Source organism: Pseudochaenichthys georgianus, chromosome 3 (assembly GCF_902827115.2).
Source record: "Pseudochaenichthys georgianus chromosome 3, fPseGeo1.2, whole genome shotgun sequence".
NCBI classification, from domain to species: domain Eukaryota; kingdom Metazoa; phylum Chordata; class Actinopteri; order Perciformes; family Channichthyidae; genus Pseudochaenichthys; species Pseudochaenichthys georgianus.
The window spans coordinates 38,018,934-38,043,154 of NC_047505.1; the positions used below are offsets into that span (position 1 = coordinate 38,018,934).

At 41.7% G+C, this 24,221-nt stretch overlaps 1 protein-coding gene across 4 annotated transcripts in view; it reads right to left on the reverse strand.

Annotated features, from left to right (window-relative positions):
- tcf12 (transcription factor 12) overlaps positions 1-24,221 on the reverse strand; it is an 87,740-nt gene that overhangs the window by 47,664 nt on the left and 15,855 nt on the right. For 3 of the 4 annotated variants that reach the window (XM_071206940.1, XM_034111967.1, XM_071206938.1), the window contains exon 1: positions 17,014-17,111. In XM_071206940.1, coding sequence (XP_071063041.1) covers positions 17,014-17,032 — 19 coding nt within the window. In that variant the 5' untranslated portion in view covers positions 17,033-17,111. Of the gene's footprint in view, positions 1-17,013; positions 17,117-24,221 lie in introns of those variants that run through there. The other variant, XM_034111974.2, reaches the window with a different exon arrangement.

Here is a 24,221-nt window from a genome sequence, read left to right on the forward strand (position 1 = left end):
CCATACCTGGACGACTGGCTGGTTTGCGCGCCGTCCCGGGCCCAAGGGGCCCAGGATACGGCGCGCCTCTCATCCCACGTTGCCCGGTTGGGCCTGACAGTGAACACCGGGAAGAGTTGCCTGGACCCTTCCCAGCAGGTCACTTATCTGGGGATGGTCCTAGATTCGGTCACCATGAGGGCCTACTTGACACCTCGTCGTGTGGACGACATTTCCCACCATCTTCGCATCTTCAGACTAGGCAAGAGGGTGCCTTACATACAGTTCCTCCGGCTCTTAGGCAGACTGACAGCTGCCTCAGCCGTCGTGCCCTTGGGCCTGTTGTCACTGCGCCCCATGCAGATGTGGCTGAACAGCCGTCACTTGGACGCCAAGCGGCACAGGCACAAGAGAGTCAGGGTGTCTCAGCGGTGCCTCCACTCTATGTCCCGCTGGAGGGACAGGGCCTATCTCCTGAGGGGTGTGCCCATGGGCACCATCCCATCCCGCCGGGAGACTGTCACTGTGGATGCGTGTCTCTCGGGGTGCGGTGCTGGAGCTTCGAGCGGTGTTGCTCGCACTCATGCACTTTTTACCCCAACTGGCGGGCAGGCATGTGCTCGTTCGTTCGGACAACATGTCCGCAGTTGCCCAAATCAACCACCAGGGGGGCGCCAGGTCCGCACAGCTGCTCCGCGTTTCGCAGAGCCTCTTGCCTTGGGCGCTCCCCCGCCTCACCAGTCTGTGGGCAGTTTTTCTGCCAGGGGACCTGAATCAGGTCGCAGATTTCCTCTCACGGCGCAAGCCTCCACCGGGGGAGTGGAGGCTTCACCCGGAGGTGGTGGAGATAATTTGGAGCCTCTTCGGCAGGGCCGAGGTGGACCTCTTTGCCTCGGAAGAGTCGAGGCACTGCCCCCTCTGGTTCTCCTGGTCGGAGGTGACCAGCCCATTGGGTCAGGATGCCCTGGCGCACGACTGGCCGGACACTCTCCTGTATGCCTTCCCGCCGTTGCCTCTGATACTTCAGACGCTTCAGAGGGTCCTTACCCAGGGGCACAGGCTCCTTCTAGTCGCCCCCCGCTGGCCGGGGAGAGTCTGGTTCCCACTGCTACGCAGTCTCTGCGGCAGCCCACCGTGGCGTCTCCCCGACAGGAAGGACCTCCTGTCACAGCTCAAGGGTCAGATCTGGCATCCCGACCCTCGCCGCCTTCAGCTCTGGGTTTGGCCTCTGCAGGGCCCAACCCACTGTTGAGCGGTGTCACGGCATCTGTCAGGGAAACTATCCTGAATGCCAGAGCTCCATCCACTCGGGCACAGTATGAGTGCAAATGGAGGCTCTTCTCCCACTGGTGTGTGAGTAAGGCTGAGAATCCGGGACATTGCTCCGTGGCCACCATTTTAGAGTTTCTGCAGTCCCTTCTGGATAGTGGACGTTCTCACTCCACTTTGAAGGTGTATATGGCTGCTATCTCTGCCCGACATGTCGGAGTCGATGGCGCCACAGTGGGGCGCCACAGGTTGGTGTCCCTCTTTCTAAGAGGGGCTCTACGGCAGCGCCCCCCTAGCACCCCAAGGGCCCCGGCTTGGGACCTGCCCCTAGTGTTGGATGCACTATCATCTCCTCCCTTCGAACCCTTGGCCCAGGTCGGGCTTAAATGGCTGTCCCTGAAGGCAGCATTTCTGCTTGCCATAACCTCAGGGAAGCGAGTCGGAGAGCTTCATGCCCTCTCCGTAAGCAGTACATGCCTGAGGTGGAACTCCGATGGCTCGGGTGTCACCCTCTGGCCGAATGTGGCGTTCTTGCCCAAGGTGCTTCCACTAGCCCACTCCAATCGGCCTATCCAGCTGGCACGCTTTAACATTCCACAGGAGAACGGCACACCTGAGTTGCTGTGCCCTGTGCGTGCCCTGAGGGCGTATATTGATGCTACGGCCTGTATACGACAGTCAGAGCAGCTCTTCGTTTGCCATGGCGGCACTAGGAAGGGTCGTGCTCTCTCGAAGCAGCGGCTGTCCCACTGGGTGGTGGATACCATCACATGTGCCTATGGGGCCAGTGGCCGCCCCCCGCCATCAGGGGCCAGATGCCACTCTACAAGAGGCGTCTCAACATCGTGGGCTGCCCTAAGAGGGGTGCCCCTGGAGACCATCTGCGCCGCGGCGTCATGGGCGTCTTCTGGCACATTCTCCAGGTTCTACCGGGTCAATGTCGCCACTCCTCACCCCCTGGGGGTGGTCTTGTGGCCAAGCTCCGCTGCTTCCAACTAGGTGAGTAAGTGCTTGGATTCTTCATGACATGGTTGGTATAGGTCATCCAGTGCTAAAGCACCACCTCTGGCGGTCAGTAGGGACGAAATAGAACGATAGTTACGGCTGTAACTACGGTTCTATGAGTCCCGGATGACCGCCAGAGTTTCCTGTCACTCAGAATTCTTGTGTGCTCGCGAGAAGATTCTGGGAACAGATCCTCTGTCGACACCGGCTGATGTAGCCGGTGTCACGTGGGTCACAGGTGACTTTGTTGTTATTGGTACTCGAGCTGCGCATGCGCGCGATGGACATATCCAGTACTAAAGCACCGCCTCTGGCGGTCATCCGAGACTCATAGAACCGTAGTTACAGCCGTAACTATCGTTTTTCATTGTGGATTAACTTGATCAATAAGCACCAATTGAATAAGTATATAACCTAATGTCTACAAAATATGATGGTAATGTGTGAGTCCAAAAGCATTTGGTGTGTGACTACATTTCAATTAAAAGAGAATGCATGCATCACTTTATAACCAAACACCTTTGTTAGTCTTTTGGCAATTGTATAAAACATGAACTGGAGTAAGTAAAAACATCATATAAAATAAAGTAACTCATTATAAAATGTATACCAAATGTTCAATCCCATTCATCTTCACGACCAACATGCTGAGCTACTGAATGAAGTGAATGAACAACATTTGGTGCTGACATCTTACTGGAGGACAGAGCAGGCGGGCAGTCATTCATAGTGTGCAGGGATGCAAACTTGTGACCTTTCGGCAAAATTTGCCGTTTTTAATCCAAAATAGGTTGTTTGTGTGATTCATGTAGATCTGCAATACAAATATGTTTGGGGTATGGGGGGGGTCTGGGACGCTGTGTGCTCGAGTCTTCCTGCCTGTCGGCTCTCCTCATGGATGTATAATAAGGTCTAGCTTCAGCAGCTACATTACCTACGGGTGCGTTTGTTAATATTAACTGTGTGGCAATATTATCGTTGAGCTAGCTAACTAGCATACATTGTCACTATCTGCTAACGTTAGCTTTAGCCTTCGTTTTCTAATAGTTTTTTTCATAGGCTATAAACGGAGGTGGTATAAGTATAGATCTTGTACTTGAGTAAAAGTAGAAGTACTCAGATCTTGTACTTGAGTAAAAGTAGAAGTACTCAGATCTTGTACTTGAGTAAAAGTAGAAGTACTCAAATCTTGTACTTGAGTAAAAGTAGAAGTACCAGAATGTAGGAACAATCCTGCAATCAAAATGTTCCTCAAATAAAAGTACAAAAGTATTATCATCAACATATAGTTAAAGTAGCGACAGCAAAAGTAGAGTGTAGGAATACTCTGTTACAGTAAAAGTCCTGCATTCAAAATGTTCCTCAAGTAAAAGTATAAAAGTATTATCATCAAAATATAGTTGAAGTAGCGACAGTAAAAGTAGTCCTTGTGCAGATTGGTCCATTTCAGAATAATATATATGATATGTTTTATAAAGCTTTGAATGGTTTAGGCCCAAAATACATTTCTGACCTCCTGCTAAATTATGAACCACCCAGATCTCTCAGGTCTCCAGGGACTGGTCAGCTTTCTGTCCCCAGAGTCAGAACTAAACATGGAGAAGCAGCGTTCAGTTATTATGCTCCAAATATCTGGAACAAACTCCCAGAAACCTGCAGGTCCGCTGCAACTCTGACTACTTTTAAATCCAGGCTGAAGACTTTTCTTTTTGCCGCTGCTTTTAATTGAACTATTCACATCTTAACCTGCACTGTAACTTTTATCCATGTATTTTTTCTTTTAATGTTTCTTTTATTATCTTTTCTTTTTAATGACTGATTTTAAATGCTATTTTCTTAATGTCTTTCGTTTTTTGTAAAGCACTTTGAAATGCCTTGTGTTGAAAGGTGCTATATAAATAAACTTGCCTTTCCTTGCCTATAATGATTGATCATGAAAGTGTTCTCAAAGCTGGTAAAGGTGCAGCTAGTTTGAATGACTTTGTATACTGCAGGGTAGCTTGTGGATTTACTCCAGGTGGAACTAAAGTCTGATTTAACAATTGATTATATTTCACATCATTCATCCACATCTGTAAAGTAACTAAAGGGATTAAATGCATGTAGTGCAGTAAAAGTACACCTTTTACCTCTGAACTGTAGAGGAGAAGAAGAACAAAGTAGCAAAACATTGAAATACTTAAATAAAGTATCTCAAAATTGTACCCAATAATAGTACTTGAGTTTATGAACTTAGTTACTTTACACCACTGGCTATACAGATAGAAAGACTCAGCCTTGCACAGAGGCATGAAAATACATTTTCTAAATGCTCAACAGTGCTGCCAAAATTATAAACTGACTGTTACACAATTTAAATAAATGCTTTTATATATTTCTATTAGATGTGACTCTTTGGCGTTTCTGTTATTATTGACACTGCTGCTTTAGTTGTTCTGACTGCTAAAATCCTCTGTTATTAATTCCTCATTTTAAAGCCGATATTCCGTGGGGTCGGGGGGCTCGGATCCTTGTCACCTTTTTCATACCTGATGAGTTTGCATCCCTGAGTGTGGCTCCGTATTGATCACAGGGCTGCAGTACAGCCCCTCTCTCTGAAAATGTGAGAGGTAGTGACCTAAGCGTCTCAAGGGATCAATTCAAAACCCTCGCCACAAAAACAGCCAATTAGTGAGCGTGCTTCAGCGCCTCTCAGATGCATCCAGAAAGCAAGGCCATTTGTATTTCTCCAAGAAAAGCCAGGATCATGAAAACAATCACATAATACAGGATGAGGAAGTTGTTAATGTAGACATAAAAGGAATTCATCACATGCCAGAGCACTTGTTTTCTTTTCTTCCAGCACACATGTTTGCTGCTTGTGTCTCTGTTTAAGTTGTCACGTGACTCCGTGGCATCTAACCACAAAACATCAAACCTATCAGCTTCATTTCAGACACCTGTCAGGACTACGTTTTGCCATTTTTATGAATCACTATTGAAAGCTCCAAGACCTAAATACTGTCATCTAGCTTTGTGCTGTTTGACTGGTATTATCCATCAACATTAAATAGTAGTAAGATCGTGTGAGGATTTAATCATAAACAGGATATCCTTCCTAACATAAAGTCAAGTGTTGGCATCTCTAAATGCCTTGCAAGTAAAGTAAGACAGACTCAATGCCTTTTAAAATGCCTCCTTATATTTCCTTTTCATAAGAGTGTGCGTACATCCCTTCTGACAAAGCTGTGTTAGAGGTTATGTCAGGGAGGATGAGGAAACAGTGGAGGAAGGTAGTACCACACTAGCTTCCTCTCTGGTTAGGGTTGAATGTCTACAGCCGAACATCAAGTAACAAGAGTAGGACGTAGAAACATAACCGAGCCTCCAAACACTGAGGGAACATGTCTCCCCTGCCCTGAGATCAACATTAATTTCAGTGAACAGCCTTGTCAGCAGTGACATTATTCAAAACAGCAAGAGCAAATGTTAATGAGTTCTTATTTGCATATTTATTTTTTTCTTTGTATAAATGTCACTGATTATTACGTACTATGATGATAAATGTATCTGCTCATGCAGCCTGATGTGTAATTAGCCATTAGCTGGAATGAATAGATCAATTAAAGGAGAGGGACCGGGATTAAGAGAAATCAAACCAGGAGTAATACAGCAGTGAGAAACAGAATAACACATTAGGCTTGGGGGGGGGGGCTTACCTCCATTGCTTTTAGATTAGACTACAAATCTCAAGAGCGACACTAATCAAGGAGAGGTGTAAATCACAGACATCAGAGAGTCTTTAGGTATGACTTTCAAATCCAGGAGCTGCTGCTTATATCAACACCAGCTAAAATGTTTACTTTCTACTCAAATCCATCTCTATGTGGAAGAGGAGATGTGGATTTCCTGATTGTATTCATCCCCTCCCGGGATAATCAGGTGCCATGGCTCTGTCCATTTGAATTTTTTCTAACTCGGTAAAAAGGAAAGAGGGCGAGATGTATAGGGGGAAAATGTTTTCGCTTGGCCTTTGCCTTTTTTCCGGAGCCCAACTATTCTCCTGCTAGCGCTTGTTATTCACGAATGAAAAAAAAAATGCATTACTGCGGACCAGATGGGAACATTCCACATGACCAAACCAATCAATCACCTCGGTGGGACGCAGGTGTGACACAGCCGCGCAGCAACACACCATTTCACAGTCTATCAGGCACAAACACATGGTCACCAATCAATGGCACCCTGAGGACCCATGGGGAGGGGTGCAGCCTCACTGGTTCATGGCTGATGACTTCATAATCACACATCCATTCTCTCAGAGGAGGAGGGCGATGAGCTCCCTAATAACATCTCCCACCACGTGAACACCAACACTGTAATGGATGCCGCTTCGATAGGGACGCTAACATGCTCCCCCGGCATCACACATTCACGTGTGAGCTCACCAGCACCGTCCCACTTGGATTGAATGAAGGCTTTCCAGGGAAGCAAGGAGCACATTAACAAGTTGGATAAAATGTCCCCTAGCCGGATATTGAAAATCAAGTCAGTGTGTGACATCAAAGTGATGTTTGGTATAACTTGCCAAACAACTGTTGAACAGTAAAACTACAGAGAACGAGGTGAAGGACAAGGAAGGATACACACATGGGTTAGGAATGCCGATCCAGCTCTAAGCACTGTGGGTATATTTCCATATAGAGTTCCTTAAAACACTTTAAGAACATAAAACACCAAAACTGCCTTAAGGGAATAAATCCTTTGATGATTACTCTCCGTGGGGATGGCATTGTATTGTGGGCAGAAAGCGTATCGGGCAGTTCAAACAGTTTTGTTGACTTGACAAGTAGAAATGTACCGTCCCGCCCCCAGAAGAAAAAGTCTCACAGAGCTTCTCTCTACACTTCCCACACCTCACGCTGCCAGGCATTATCACGTGGGAGTAAAGGCGAAAGAAATGTTTGTATTTAATAACCAATCACATTCCACTACAGTCCAAAAAGAAAGGAGTGTTACATTATCTCGCATTTTGTTTGCCAGCACACGCAGCATGGACACAGGACGCCTGGGAGAGCAGTTGTGAGTGTGGAAACACGGGGGCGGGGGTTAGGAGTGGTGGGCACGAGAAATAACCAGCAACTGTGGGCCAGGCGTTCTGTGGCTGGTCTCAGGACTCAACCTTTGATGTTGAACCACAAATGTACTGTGCAAAAGTGACGAAAAAGAGTTCTGAGTTATTCCAAGTTGTGATAAATGCAAGCAGACCAACATTTAATACAAACTTGTTTAACTTTGACACAGCACTCTTCCATCTTTCATACTCCTCTGTCCAAGCGAGCCTTATCTTATACTCAAGCGATCCTCTCATAAACTGTACATTTTGGAGAACTGATGAGGTGCTTCTTTAAAAGGACATGGTTGGTAGGTTTTTTCAATGATATTTATAGTTTAGTTTTGGTTTCATTTCCACAAACACCACTTTTTCTAAAAAGAATAAAAACAACACAGTAAAGACCAATGTACAAGATCAGCTATATACAGTAGATGTGTGCTTAAGATGTGTACAGCAATACACAGTGTCCAGTGCGGTTACAGACACAGCATTATTTATTGAGGTTGGTCCTTTCGAAAACAAATGTGTCCTAGCTTAAGTGCTCTCAAGAGAACATCTGTTATTTCCAGAAAAATCTTGTTTGAGTCAAAATTGAATAATACAACAAAGTCACGATACATTTGCAATGTATAGAGATCATGTGAAAAATGTGTCCAGCCATCCAATTGAATACGGAGTCACACACTCACTTTGTGTTTACAGTTATATACAGTAAGTATGGCTTTCTGCTAAGCAGATTCATAACACAAAATGTTACGACTCGATGGTCACTGGCTTTTTGTTGTTGTGTATCTTGAAGCTACACAGTGATAAGATATTCAGTGCTGTTGGCAAAAGAAGCACCAAGCGCTGAAGTCAGCAGAGTTTAATTGTTCCTCTAACAGTAATTCTTCTGAATGAATCATTTCCCTTTTAGCTTTGCACTTGTAATAATCTCCAACTCTCTTCTTGGCATCAGCAGCAGGCAGCATGAGGCGAGAGAAATGAGTGAAAGGGAGTAGGGAGGAAAGAAAGGAAGATAGTGGAAAAGAGAGATGTGGGATCAACAGGAAGGCCAACAAGCACAATAAGTCTTAGCCACAGAATTCAGACTTATCTTAACTTCTGAAAATTCGTATTTTCAGCAGAAGTTTTTAAGACACAATTTGACTCATTTTGCAAACATCTGCAGACACACATGTTCACAACTATGCTCACTTTATAATCAACCGCTCTTCAACACGAATGACAAGCGTTTTCTCACACAAAGCAAAGTCAGAAAAACTACATGAAGACACCCTTCCACTGAAAACAAATACAATCATGGTGCATGATGACTTGTTATGTCATCATACCTTAGCCAGCTCTTCCTTCCTCTTTGGAGAGACAGCGCTCCAGGCCTAGAGAGCCTACAGCTGATCCCCTGCAGCTGGGCAGCCTATCCAGTGGCCTGCTGGGGGCCCGAGCCGGGGAGGGCAAGGCTGGGCAGGGGCGAGATCGTCTGAGAGAAACACCAGGGTGGGGAGGGCTTAGATTTGGAAAGAGAAAGGGGATTTGCGCCCTTTCAGCTCATCTTCTGCTCTTCATGCTCCACTGACCACAGTAATAGATGAGCACACCCTGCAGCTCTGCATAATGACCGGCTACATCCACTAAACTGTACCGCACCACAGCTCCTGTCCGTCCTTCTCTGCTAATGTATAAAGTAAATACATTTAGCACGTTTGATATAGTGAATGTGCAAAAAAAGAGCCAGTAGTTCAAACTGTATCTAGCTTGTACTGTAAAGGCTTGCAGCATACTTTATGTGTGTGTGTGTGTGTGTGTGTGTGTGTGTGTGTGTGTGTGTGTGTGTGTGTGTGTGTGTGTGTGTGTGTGTGTGTGTGTGCGTGTGTGTGTGCGTGCGTGCGTGCGTGCGTGCGTGCGTGCGTGTGTGTGTCGCACTGCTGAGGAAGGACACTGAAGCACACCTGATCAGCACCTGGCCAGCATCACAGCCTCGGTCTGAGGAGGGTCTCCCATGAGGCGGAGCATTAGCACATGAAACATGCCCAAGTAAGAACACACAGGGGAGGCCAGTGCGATGGGGGATTTGACACTTCACCAAAAGCCTTGAGGAATAATTATAAATGGAAAGGGAAAAGACTGAAAGGGATTAATTCTATTTCAAAACTAGTCAATAGAGGATTGCAGAATAATGCCTTCTTGTATCTAAAAATGGCAACGTCACCGAAACAACTCCATTAATTCTTTACTTTAAAAAGAACTAAACCAAGATAGGAAGATGTTTGTTGACACCATTTGTAGATGAGGCGAGGGAACAACTGCACCATTAAACACTTACTGAATGCTAATATGATGCAGATTTCAGGTTCCAGCAGTGTATTATTACTTTGCCTTTACCAGCATCTATTATCGCGTTCAACTACCTAGAGAGCAAAGACAAATACACAGCATATGATTACAGGAATATGACTTCTATAACATCAATCCAGGCAGATCATTTTGATTTGAGGAGTTTGCAAAACTATCAATTTACAACTTAAAAAGGCTGCTAGTCACAGGAACCTGTGGACTCCAGCAGAGAAACACAATACTAAAAGGACTAACCTGAAAACATTAGCAGATAATAAACAATAAATGATCCAAGGCACTTTTTAGCCTAACATTGACCGCCTTTGTGTTAGCATTTTATATGAGCACTCTGTCACGCAACCTGGGCTTAGCATCGCAAAAGATCCTTGATTGGTTAATAGAAATAGAAACAACCCAGAGCATTTTATCCCCTCAGTGCCGATGCAGAAGGTTGATATGTTCAGCCAGTACTAAATAGAAGTGTGGAGAGAAGTCTCTCTATGCGAGACTAATATTCATCCAACAAAATAAAAACTTTTATGAAAAGGTATATAGATATATGGGGTCATTTATAACCAAACATAATTCATCACAATAAACGCGGGCACACCAATAGAAGCTAGACAATGGCTTGTTGTCTTTTCTGCATACATTTAGCCAAACAACTTATTTAATCAATTAATTTTCATTTTTTGGAGTTGGACAGTGAAGTTAAGAAGACTGAGAACAACCTTGGTTTGACATAAGTAGACAAAAAGCAGCATCTAAAGAATATATAAAATAAATGACTCAATAATGGATTTCAAAGGTCTTTCGCTGTCCCAATAGGACTTCTTCCTACTTATTTCAATTAAGTCCACAAACTGTGACTAATGTTAGCTGTAAATAGCTACATCATTAACCCTGTCCTCCTAATTAGCACATGCACTTTAAAGCATCATCTGAGGTTAGCCTGAAAATGGAAAGGCTTACTACACTTGGTTGGAAACAATATCAGTCCATTAAGTAAATAATGACGAAAAGGCAAACATTAAGCAGTGTACACACACACACACACACACACACACACGTCCAATCACTAATAAAAGAGCAAAGAGCAGCTCTTTCAGCTCATCGCCTCTGTTAATTGCCCAGATTGCTTGAAATCAACTTCCCCCACTGGCTTCCCGTAATCGAGCTAACACCACAAGAAAAATCTTAGCAGGTAATTAGATCTAACCATTCCTTGTCAGGGCTGTGAACTGTTGGCTATCCCCGTGGCTACGCAATTATAACAACTGAGAAACAAACCTTCACTACAAGATCTGAAGAAACCTTAAATGAAGCGTAGCTGCTTACAGAGAGAGAGAGGTTCAGTGATTTAACGCCATTCAACACATCAGACAATCAGGAACATCAACTGTGTGAATTAAAAGGATAAATGTGCAATCCTAAAACAGTTGGAGGATAAACATGTATCTTTGTCTTTGTTTCAAGTCATTAGTGAATGTCACATCGTTATTACAATACAATGAACATTTTAATTTCAAGCCAATCAGTGCTGAACAATTCGAACACAGAGATACTTCAGTGAAGTGATGGTCTGTCATCAAAAGAGGTTGGAATAGAAAAGGGTACAAAGGGCTTAAAATAAATTATTTGTAATTTTTTTTGTCGGTGTGAAGTCACAGAGAGTTTTTGGAAAAGCTGCGGCTATGTTTATTTAGTTGCCGTTTATTTTGAATATCAATTCAATAGAAGTTTGCCTTTATATTCTATTAAATTGTTGAAAATGTGGGGATGACAAATGTGTGTGTGTGTGCGTGTGTGTGTGTGTGTGTGTGTGTGTGTGTGTGTGTGTGTGTGTGTGTGTGTGTGTGTGTGTGTGTGTGTGTGTGTGTGTGTGTGTGTGTGTGTGTGTGTGTGTGTGTGTGTGTGTGTGTGTGTGTGTGTGTGTGTGTGTGTGTGTGTGTGTGTGTGTGTGTGTGTGTGTGTGTGTGTGGACTAGCATTACTATACTTGTGGGGACCTAAATCTGTTTACATAGTCACGTGTGGGGACTGGCTTCCCTTATGGGGACAAATTGGAGGTCCCCATGAGGGGGATCATTAATTTTAGGGTGAAGACTTGGTTAGGTTTAGGATTAGGGTTAGGGTAAGGGTAAGGTTAAGGGTTAGGGTTAGGGTTAGGCATGTGTTGGTTATGGTTAAGGTTAGGATAAGTCTCCAGGAAATGCATGTAAGTCAATGTAATGTCCCCTGAAGTGATGTATACATGGTATGTGTGTGTGTGTGTGTGTGTGTGTGTGTGTGTGTGTGTGTGTGTGTGTGTGTGTGTGTGTGTGTGTGTGTGTGTGTGTGTGTGTGTGTGTGTGTGTGTGTGTGTGTGTGTGTGTGTGTGTGTGTGTGTGTGTGTGTGTGTGTGTGTGTGTGTGTGTGTGTGTGTGTGTGTGTGTGTGTGTGTGTGTGTGTGTGTGTGTGTGTGTGTGTGTGTGTGTGTGACATTTAACACAAGGTGATGTGTTTAAATGTCAGTCCAACACCCCAAAATATGCATTGTATAAAAGTGGAAAATCGGGAAATATCTATATTTGAGGGGCTCAAAAAGCCGTCATTTTTGCAAACTTCTTTGACAATAATATATTTTCACAATAGCTCCTGATAATTGTTCTGTTGATAAACTTCTCAAATACACAAATTGTTGCAGCTTTTTCCATTTTTGCCAACCACTAATTTCTAGGGCTGCACGTATATGTGACACCCTAACTTACAACTTGGGGTGGCAGGTTTCCACATCGTGGAACTGGAAATCTCCCTGAACGATATGACACACTGCGTCTCTTAACGCATGTGAGGCGCGGTTGAATCAAAGGGGGTGACAACGTTTTTCCATAGTGCCCTATAATAAGCATGAACAATGTGGCTGCCACCTGTCTGGCAGCACGCAGTGGATGACGTGTTGGTAGGAAGAATGTAGCGCAAGAGGCGGGCTAAGATGTGAGTGAGGCCCCGACCAGCTGATCCATACTAACATGGAGTCAGCCCCTGGGGAGAACCATGTCACTCCCCGTCTGTACTCCAAAAACCCCCATTCTTCAGCTTCAAACCCCGACACACCTGTCTTGTGAGCGCCTCATATCAGCCATAATACCCACCATCACTGTATAACCTCATTTACTTCTTGAGATACAGAGAAGCAAAGTTTTCAAACAACATGTTTATACCGTTATGTTTACTGGAGCTACATACTGACATGATTAATGTGTTTTCATTGTGAGTAAAAGGGATCCTGGTCCCTCTGAGTCACGCACATTTATTACTGACAGTAAAAATCAATGCATTTACAAGACTGGACAACACACAAACCACATATACTGTTTATATACCCCTTTATTCACTAATTTGTGCATTCACATGTGCAGACAATTTAGTCACTCTAAGAAAGGCAAAAACAGATTGCATCGATCTAGAAAACATATGATAACAACACATATAAGTAGCAGGGGACAGATATGAAAACAAATATTTGAAGAAAAGCAATATGAAGACAACAGATACAAATAAGTAAATGGAGAGCATGATCTCTTTTGGGTTGGATGTATATCCATATATATATATGAGGTAAGATTTGGTATAGTATCATATTATAAGTTATTTCTGTTTGTACACACACATACGCACACACACCACACAATGTAATGGAAAATGAATAGTTATGGCGTTTGTGTCGTGTTTTTGAGGTGTTTCAGCAGTCAGAGGTCCACCGTTGGTCCAATGTTTTAGATAACACCAAATTCAACCATATACAATCCTTAATACCCAAGATCAGAACATTATTGTTATAATTGTTTGTCTCTGGTTTCTTTGATCTATTTTTTAGCTTTTGTTTTGACATTTTGCAGGCACATACTTGAGGCAGCACAGAGGTTGCAGAGGACAAGACTTTCGTAGTGGTCTGTTTTCAAATTGAATTTTAACAAGGGTTTTGTTTCTGTCCAGATTGATGCGTTCCATTGTGTTCACTCTTTAAAGATCTAAAAATAAATTAAAGCTAAAAGCTACTTGGCCAAGCAGTATGAATATTTGAAATAAGGAGAAAAATAAATGTGACGAATGGTATTTCTCGTTACATAAAAAAACACCTCAGTATTTATTCCAAGGGAAATGTCTGATTAGTGATGCATGGTTTAGATCTACTCTATGCTGATAAACAATTTTAACATGGAACGTATGCCATAAGAGGTTATGCATTGGGCAATTCCCTTCAGGAACAAAACATTGAATAAAAGGCAGGAAACATTAAGACATCCTGAGGGCCCTGACACACACCAAGCTGACCTTCAACACAACATATTACCAGTTTCACATTTTCATCAAACATATTCTAAATTGGTTAAATTCAAACGGCTGTTTTTGTTTGTTTTTGTTTGTCCTCTTGCTATCCCAGTTGTCCCCCTTCCTTTTGAAATAATAAATATAACCTGCTGAGTATTTTGCCAGCTACCTGCTTAAAGGTCCCCTATTATACAGTCTTTCATCAATATATTATAGGCCTCAGATATATACAAAACATGTCTCTGAAGTGTTTGGCTCGAAATACCAAACAGATGCAGCATCTCATAAACCCCTCTGTTTCAGCCCTGTTTCAAAAGTGCTGATTCTTCTTTAGATGAAAATAAGGAGCCACTCCCCACACCCCTCTTTGAGATATAAAGAACTCAATGGTGCTCTAGGAGGAGAGTCAAGTGATACCAACCTTGGTTGGTGATTGGCTAATGGTTACACAAGCCAAAAAATCGTTATGACATCATAAAGTGGCCAAAATCTGATCAACTCATTTTCAGACAGGTTTTTATATAAATGGATCAGGACAAAAAGTGAGAGAATCTTTTTTCCTGAAACGTTCAGGTTCTCTTAACACAGAGGGGACACATGTTTGTATAATAGACAGGAAAATGTGGATTTTGCATAATAGGTGACCTTTAAAATATGTTAAATAAGATCAACTTTTAACAGAAGAAGTGAGACATAAGTGTGACTCAAGGGGCACATATTTTGATCAGGTTGCTTTGTACTCTATTTAAAATGGACTTGATGTGTAAGAGCAGTTATAATAAACTCAATTGTCCGGAGCCCTTATTGAACTGGGAGAATCTTTACTCACCAGCACTTGAGAAGCACCAAGCCAGAAGCACATCCACAATTAGCATGGATTCAGGCTACAACACATCACTGTATTAATAACAGCGACGTGCTGCACGTGTGTGTGGCGTGTTGCCACAGGGGACATAATGAGGATAAAATACTATGAAGTCCCATCATGACAACAATCATATTATCTGACAATCTGCAATCAGTTGCAATGATTGTAAAGTAAGCACCAGAATTACGACCTTTAAGTTACAAAATAATCTATTAGTTGCCCGTCTTTTATCATTCAACACAAACAGCCTCAGGCAAACCATTTGCTTAATGTTTATCTAAGATCTTTATACATGCTGTGTTACAACCAGGGAGGTTCAGAGGAGCTGATTTGAAACTACTGGAGTGACTGACTGGATTCAACAATTACTGCCACAACTACAGGAGGAATTAAAGTGTAAGTATAACTGTTTAACACTTCAGACGGGATTTGATGAGAGTCCTATCTATGATATCTATCTAAATCTATGTTAATCCTAGATATAACTTACATTTATAATTCTAAGTGTAATATAAGCACAGGCAACGTTACAATCATGCTGTCTGACATAACACTGCAACAGATCACATCCATACTCTAGTAAGCATAATTATAGACGCAGTGTAAATGGGAGAGTGTGTGTGTGTGTGTGTGTGTGTGTGTGTGTGTGTGTGTGTGTGTGTGTGTGTGTGTGTGTGTGTGTGTGTGTGTGTGTGTGTGTGTGTGTGTGTGTGTGTGTGTGTGTGTGTGTGTGTGTGTGTGTGTGTGTGTGTGTGTGTGTGTGTGTGTGTGTGTGTGTGTGTGTGTGTGTGTGTGTGTGTGTGTGTGTGTGTGTGTGTGTGTGTGTGTGTGTGTGTGTGTGTGTGTGCGCATGTGAAACAGTCATGTGATCAATTACAAGAAAGATAACATTTTGTTTCAATTCAGCAGCGACCGTTTGTGAACTAATCGCTTTTCTGGGAAACCAGTCTCTAGGGTCATTACATAATGCGCTGAGATATAGTTAGCCATAAAAATGTCAAGTGGTCACACATCAATGATGCCAGGACAAAGAGCTGGATAACGCACACTAATAGGAGAACTTGGTCAGAAATAGAGCATTGTCTTCGTTTAATGATATGGTAAAATAAGCAGGGGGAAAAAACACAAATGCGTTGATCTTAACATTATTTATTGTCATCAAATATAATATACTACCAGCTACCAGGCCTCTACAAAACCTGAGTTCATTTTTGCATCCAAACACAGGTCTTGATTACAAGTGTGTGTGAAAATAAGCTAACAAGCTAGCAAAAAAGGCTAAATAGATTGATAACAAAAGAAACAGATATGGCTGTAATCTCTAGACCAAACCTAAGGTAGTGAAAAAAGAGATCACACCTAAATAATGACAAGTTTTGTTATTATGTTGTCTTGTATGAAAATATTTGAGTAATAACTTTGAATGCTATAAAGGGTATGAATAGGGTGAAATTGGATCAAGATGGAAATTCTTGACTTCTGTGAGCACGTTAAATAGGGTCAATGAAAAGGAGCTTGGGGAAATATGATAAGCTGTGGGGGTACATTAGACCACTGATCAAAGAAACACTGTAATAAAAGGTAATCACTACTTATCTGCTCTGAAAGTTAAGTGATAAATGCAGATATAGAAATCTTCCAATTTAAATCAGCAAATAATGCAGTGTTTTGAACAATGAGGCCAGCATAATTTGACAAAGTGAGAGGTAAAGACAGCAACACATAGTGAACAGAATTAAAGAATCTATAATAAATTCAGATTATTTGACTCCCTGTGTGTGCGAAGGCCTTTGCTACAACAGTCAGATTAACCCGGCGCCAAAAAATCACTACCCTGCTGCCAATAGAAGTAGCTGAGGGCGTTTTGAAGTCTGGGAGACGGCTTCTTATGACGGAAAGCTATACTGATGGCGTGACTTCTAGCCTGGGGGAGGGTCATCACAGGAGGGAGATACGGAGAGGGGAGGGGGATTAAGGGAAGAAATAAAGACAGCAGGAGAAGAAAATAGCCCTGCAGCCTGGCAAGCCTTCGGTACTGTTACCTCCAGATGCATGATGTGCCTTAACCTCAATCAGGCCATTTTCTAACAGGATGTCCTCCAATACCAAAGGGCATGTGAGCAGTGAGTGGAAGAGAATCACTTACTTACCCATTATGTTGGAGTTCATGAAAGGTGTTGGGGACAATCCTTCATGGGACACTAATCGACTGTCACTCAAATGATCGCCGTAATGAGGACTGTCAGCGAAACCCTGGGGGAAGAGATCAGAAAATGAGGCACATTATTTGGCAACTATAATTGAGAATGAGATGGCATACTACTAATTAGTTAGATGAGAGCACAACTGGTCGGTTATGCTAATAAACTGTCACCTTTCTTGTGTAATAGTCGAAAAAAAGAAAGAGAAAGAAACAGTACTTTACATCTCTGTTACGGATTACATTAACAAAACCCATTATTCGCAGTAAAGATACAAATATTCAGGGGACCTGTTTTTGTGGAAGAAACAACAACGTATTACTCTTTTGTTGTTGTTGTTTTTCTTACCTTATCTAAGTTCAGCCATGCGTTGCGGATGTGCAAGCCTATAATGCCTCCCTTTAGTTTGTATCTAGATCTCAGGACAGCAACATCAATTGAGGCCTTTTAGCGCCTGTTAAAGATTCACCTTACATCCTTTCTTTTACCTTCCACCTGTCATTAATACTCTGCTATTTTTTGATTATGCAGTTCTAGTGACAGTGATGGCAGAAATGTAAAAGTAGTTGTTGTAATTTGTATTATTAATATTTGTTCTGCATGACATGTCCTGAAACAGACTGACTTGCGCCTAAACCAGATGTATATGCCATTTTGTTTTGTTATTATACCAGGCATAGTTAGACATCTCTTTGGCCAGTTGGGTTGTATTATTAACACGTCTGTATACATTTGAACACGTTCTCCGATATCTGGGCTATAATCATAAACTGTGATCACCCTCAAGAAATTGTGTTGTAAATTAATTAACTAAAGTTCTCAGCATTTAATCTTTGTATTGCCAACCTATTATTCACAATACATTGGTGGCTGTTGTTAAGATCTGTGCTGGTCTCTCAGCTTAGAAAACAACTGGACCTGTAGAAACATTTGCTTAGTCATTATCACATTTATTACAGTTATTTCTTATTCTTCTATTTCATCTATAACAGCTTTATTCATCAGCCCACAGTTCATAAGAAGGTGTTGTTACAAAGAAGAGTAGGAAACAAAGAGATGCAATCCTACATCATTCCCAGCTACCTGCAGCTTTAAAAAATTGCCTTTTTCTCCTGCAGCTTAACAGTGCCTTTTCATGACAGTTATCAGCTGCAGGGGCTTAGGTCTAAATATCGGTCACAGTATGGTTTTTGAAACTCGGGGTCCCATGTAATAAAAGATGCTCTGTTACAGGGCTAATCCCAAGCCCTGTGAAAATCCTCCAATGCTCCAGTCAAAAACATCTCCCCAAACTACATTAACTCCCAGCAGAGGGACCGAGCAGAAGGCTTGCATTTCTATAGAGCTATTTTCACCAACTCATACCCTTTGCATTCAACATACAGTAAGAGAAAAGTAATCTTATTATCCATCTTCTTTTGTGAGTGGATGGTGATGGAGTAATTTCAAAGGTATTGGAGTGTTGCGCTGCGTCGAGGGAATCCTCCGAGATTCTCTATTGTGCTCCCGCCAGGCCGCACACACTGTTAATCACACCATGAACAGACTCTATAACAACAACAGCCCCGTGAGAGGCTGGGGCAAACTAACACACACAGACCAACACATGCACAACGTCAGCAGGCGAAAAACATCTCCTCTCTTCTGCAGCTAAACAAGGAAAATGCTCCAAAATACAGACCCAACGGAATAGTTCAAGACTTGAGAACACAGAATACACGTATTTTCTTTCTGGGAGTGACTAATGATACCCCTTTTATATTTGACCATTTAATATAGGGTAACTGACGGTAGCTGGTTAGCTTAGCTTAGCATAAAGACTGGAAACCTAGCTTTCCTGTCTCTGACCAAAGACTTAAAACACCTCTGAAGCTAAATACAAATCTCATTTGTTAAATCAGCACCAAATGTGCCTTTTTTTTATTTCATTTCTTGCTGGAGTTTTACTGAGCCAAGTCTTGGTAGCTGCTTTCAGGCAAGGAATATAACTGTAGATTCAAATGTGTACGCATTGTTTTATTTTTTAAGATTATACAAACAACATAGGCTACTGTAACAACATATATTGTGTTATATTTTTAGTAGTAATCCTGTCTGTAGCCTCACATTTAACATATATTTGGTCGGCCACTGTCAATCTATGCTAAGTGTTTAAATGTGTGTGTGTGTGTGTGTGTGTGTGTGTGTGTGTGTGTGTGTGTGTGTGTGTGTGTGTGTGTGTGTGTGTGTGTGTGTGTGTGTGTGTGTGTGTGTGTGTGTGTGTGTGTGTGTGTGTGTGTGTGTGTGTGTGTGTGTGTGTGTGTGTGTGTGTGTGTGTGTGTGTGTGTGTGTGTGTGTGTGTGTGTGTGTGTGTGTGTGTGTGTGTGTGTGTGTGTGTGTGTGTGTGTGTGTGTGTGTGTGTGTGTGTGTGTGTGTGTGTGTGTTTGTTTACTCCTCTGGGACTGGTGGATCATCAATCACAGATGCCTCATCATCCCCAAACTCTGGTGGCCTACATCTATGTGAGACACTAACACACCCTGTCACCGCTGCCACGGGGCCGCGTTGGCACTATTGGCTAAATAACTGTCTGATCTATGTGGCAGCGTGCGGGCCGGGGCTCACGCCTTGTCCCCCAATCACTCGCCACACCGTTTAAAAAGTTGTCTCCTTCACACTCTGTGCTGCATCCCAGGTGAACGCGAGGCTGCATGTGGCAGCTTGGGACGCGATGATTGGGTCTTGATGGATACGTGTGGGGTCGGGATTCAAGTCGGGGCAAGGCACTGGGGAAATGGGGGTTGTCGTGCGGTGGCAGTGGGCACAGACTGTCAGACCGCCTGCCTACAGCCACAGCTGCCCAGGATGCAGCGGCTGGCTCGAGGCCAAGGTCAGCGCGGCGGGCTCGGGACTGTTCACAGTTGACTGATCACACAGTCGTAGCTCACCAGCTCAAACAAGCTCAGGGACAAGACTGAATTCCCTTTGTAACAGACGGAGGGATGAAGAACTAGGATTTCTTCAGAGCACTGGACAGATATTGTGCATAAGGCATCATTTTGGAAATGGTTTTTTATTTGTTAATCAAATTATTTGATTCTAGAGAATGACAACAAGACATCTTAACAACAGGGAGAGAATAATCTCTGCAATTACGCAGAAACATACATATGTGTGAACGATGGAGGATAACTCACAGTGTGAGGTTCTCTTGTTGAGCATTTCTACTTCTTCTTGCATTTTCAACTTGCATCCACTCATTCATACTTTCAGTTACAATCTGCATTCAAACTTTGAATTTTTCAAAATCATTTAAAGGCTTTGGTTGAAATTCAACTTTGAATGTCTACAAAACGTCCAAGTTTTTTATAACTACGTAAAAATTCCATTTTTGAATTGAGTTCTCGGGGGGAGAATTAAAGTTTTCTTAAAAATATCTCAAACTTTCTCTAATTCCCTAATTTTCCTTCTTCATAAAACTTTACCTGTAAAACAATGTTGCTCTTTATAATGTAGCTATGGAAGCTACTACCACACACACACACACACACACACGCACACGCACACGCACACACACACACACACACACACAGCAGTCATAACAACCAGAAGACAAAGTGCTTTCTGATATTTAGGTAAAATATAAACCTCTCTTCATGAATTAAATATTTAACTTTTTGCTTTTTTGAATGATTGGCCTACCCCAACTAAAGACTACATCGTCACCCAGCCCAAATTTAACATGATCAACACTGAGGTTCATGAGAAACGCTGGTCGCATCCTAAAGCAGGAAATATAGGATATACTATTTTATAAGCTACATAAATCAAGTCTCTATCATGATAGAGATATATGCAGCTGTGTGTGTGAGTGTGTGAGATGTTGCATGTGTTGTGTGCGTGCACGCCTTATGGTGGTGCAAACAGCTGTCTGCTGGCTGATGCTGTGCCTTGCAATGTCAGAAGCACTCATTTATATGCACCTGGAGCACAGATCTCTGTCTTATAATTCAAATCAAGCCGCCTATGTTACCATAGCCTGTGGATGTTCATTCGGGAAGGGCACAGAGAAATAAACAAGGTAACGCAGCTCGAGTGGCTCTGACATTTAACTGAAATGTAATGGAAAGTGACAGGAGATTGACATTAAATGAAATTCATACAGGGCATCGAGAACAACCAATGTGTGAGTGACAAACAAACAGGTTTGGAGAGGAGAGCTGTTCACACTTGCTCACAAAAACAGTGAGACACAACAGTAGAAATGCAGTTTGAATTGCAGTTTTTACTATATTATTATTATACACATGCAATACACATTTATTATTTTTACTCCTATGTGTGCAAAATGTCAAGCATCTTCTTGCCCAGCGCCAAATAAAAATGTCCATTTCCTTGAGTAAGTTGTGTTTTCTGCTGCTTTCTAATGACTTGTGCAGAGGCTAGACCCATGTTACCCCGGATCGAATTAGAGTCATCAGTGGTTGGCATTTGCAGTGACAAATAAAAAGCAAATACATTATTGAAATATCTAGTTAAGTTATCAAGCATGTGTAGATTCTTTATGAGCTCAAGATCTGAAGTCGGACACAGAGCCATGTCCTGTAGTTTACTGTAGTTTTTACTGTTGCCAGCATTTACACACTATGACTGGCCGCCGGTAGAGGAACAAATCAATGGCCTTGGAGATCTGCCAAATGAAGGTCAGAGAATCCCATTCAAGCTCTGCTTAAATCCATTAATCACCTACAGTGTCACTGCATTGGCTTTATTCACAACTGTTGATGCACAAACAACAGCTTGTCGTTGAAAATAAACACTCCTATTAGAGGTGAAACAAATAAATGGTAATCTCATAAATTGATAAACAGAACGCAGCAAGTATTTTAAAATGTATGATTTGTTTCAGTTGTTTTTCAATCAAATGTATTTATACGTTCGGATGTTAAATATATTTATGTTTGGGACAAATGTAGTGCAAAATAAGATATTTTAGAACGTTGCATTGCACAAATTGTGGTGAAAATGTTTGACATATTGTAAATGTCAATGAATCAGTTAATCGAGAAAAAACGTAGCAGATTTATAGATAATGAATACAAATACTGAGTAAGTATCATCGATAAATATCTTTCCCCAAAGCTATTAATTCCAAAACATCAACTATGAGATAAAGAAATACCAACAGAAAACGTATATAAATACATTGGGGTCATAAGTCATCCTCTTTATGACACTGCATATCTGTTTTACATCAGAATACAACAGAGAACATTTATTTCTATGGCACGACAACTGATCACATATATTTGGTGAAAAACATGTACAACTTACTACGGCATCAACATATAAATGAGCTACAGTATTTGACCAGGCCTCTATAACTCAAAAGAAACTTGATCCCACAATAATGTTATATTCCAGTGACTAGTTTTCCTTTTTTTTTGTTTAGCTAATCTGATCACATGAAAAGAACTCCATTCCACCACCGTACAAGAACATTAGCAAGTCCCTTCTGTCCTAGAGAGATGTGTCGATTACAGGTCACACATCATGACTGGTATCTGGATAAGGTGAGACTAAAACATAGTGAATGTAGTGCTTTGATGTAATGAGTGTTAAATGATGTGCTGTGGAGCAGAAAGGTCGTTCAGAGGCATTTAGGCGAGGGTCATCTTACCCGGGAGGACTCGTAGGGCGGAGTGGGCTCGCCACCTGGGGCCCAAGACGCCTGGTTGGTCCGCTCCTCCACACCTGTCAGAGAGAGAGAAACACGACTCCGTCAGAAAGTCAAGGTTCATCACAGAGTTCAACGTGCAAACACACAGTTTATCTACATGATCTGGTTCTGCCTCAAACAGAGGCACGATGAAGAAGTAAGGAACGACTGAATCAAAATACTGCTCATAAATACACACATTATGCATTGACCCAGTGATTGAGTTCTGCAGTGTGTTTACAGATGGCATTGGATATGTGTTGTGCACAGGAATGTTACTTTACAAGTGATAAGGGGTGGAACATTTATCTTTTTTTTATATTAAATGTTTAAATATGATGGCAGTTTCAGTTAAACTACTGATCAGTTAATTGTTTGATTGTTTTAGTTTACAATTATTTTGATAGTGAATAGTGTGAATTTGATCAGTTTTATATTATTCAAAATTAAATATATTTGGAGTTTGAATTGTTGATTGGATAAAACATGACATGTCATTTTTATTTTTGGAGATTTTATGCAAAAACAATTAAATTAAATTAAAGATTAATCAAGGAAATACTTATCTGATTCATTGTTCATGTTATATCCAAGGGCTGATTGAAATCTCACTCATTTACTAAATGTAATAGTTAAACACATATTGGGGTGGGATTTTAAGATGAGATAAGATAAACCGTCTTTGATCCCTACTCGAAAGAACGAAACAACATAAATACGTTTGGAAATTATTATTGTAATAATAAATACTACAATATAATTATTGTATTGTCAATTTCTATTTTATAAGAAAGCATTTATGAAATATTAGTATGTAACATTTTTGTTCTTTGAAGAACTTTGAAGTTGTTTGTTTGTCAAGAAAAGTGCAAAATACATGTATTGTTATTATAAGAAATAAAAATCTAAACCAGAAATGAGCACCGCCTCAATGTACCGGAACACAATCAACAGCTTAATGATTTGGCATTGATGCATGCCAGGCTACTGCCAGACAGCTGAGCACTAAAACTTGATAACTCATTTTAAAATGAAAGAAAACCTATACGCCTCAAAAGTCAAACAGATAAACAAATAAAATCAATAACTCTAACCGACTGCAAAGCAAGACCATCTGGCATGTATTGGAAAATATAATATCTGATCTTTGTAATCCAATGTATGAGATATAAATCTGTACAATTATTTGATGTCTCAATTGTTGTTGCTGTTTGAAACCATATTGTGTAAAAGCCAAAGTTATTGATCTTCCCTGTTGTAATGTCATCTGCCTCAGGAAAATGCAATACGCTTCGTTCATTTTAACTTCAAATAAAACAATATCAGATTTCAAGAAATCGTGTATGCCCAGAAAAATAATAATATAGCAAGCAACAAACACACTTTTCAATATTAAGTTCATGTTTTACCCTAAAATCTAGCTCATGATTTGCACCTTCATGCAGCAGGGTTAGGCATA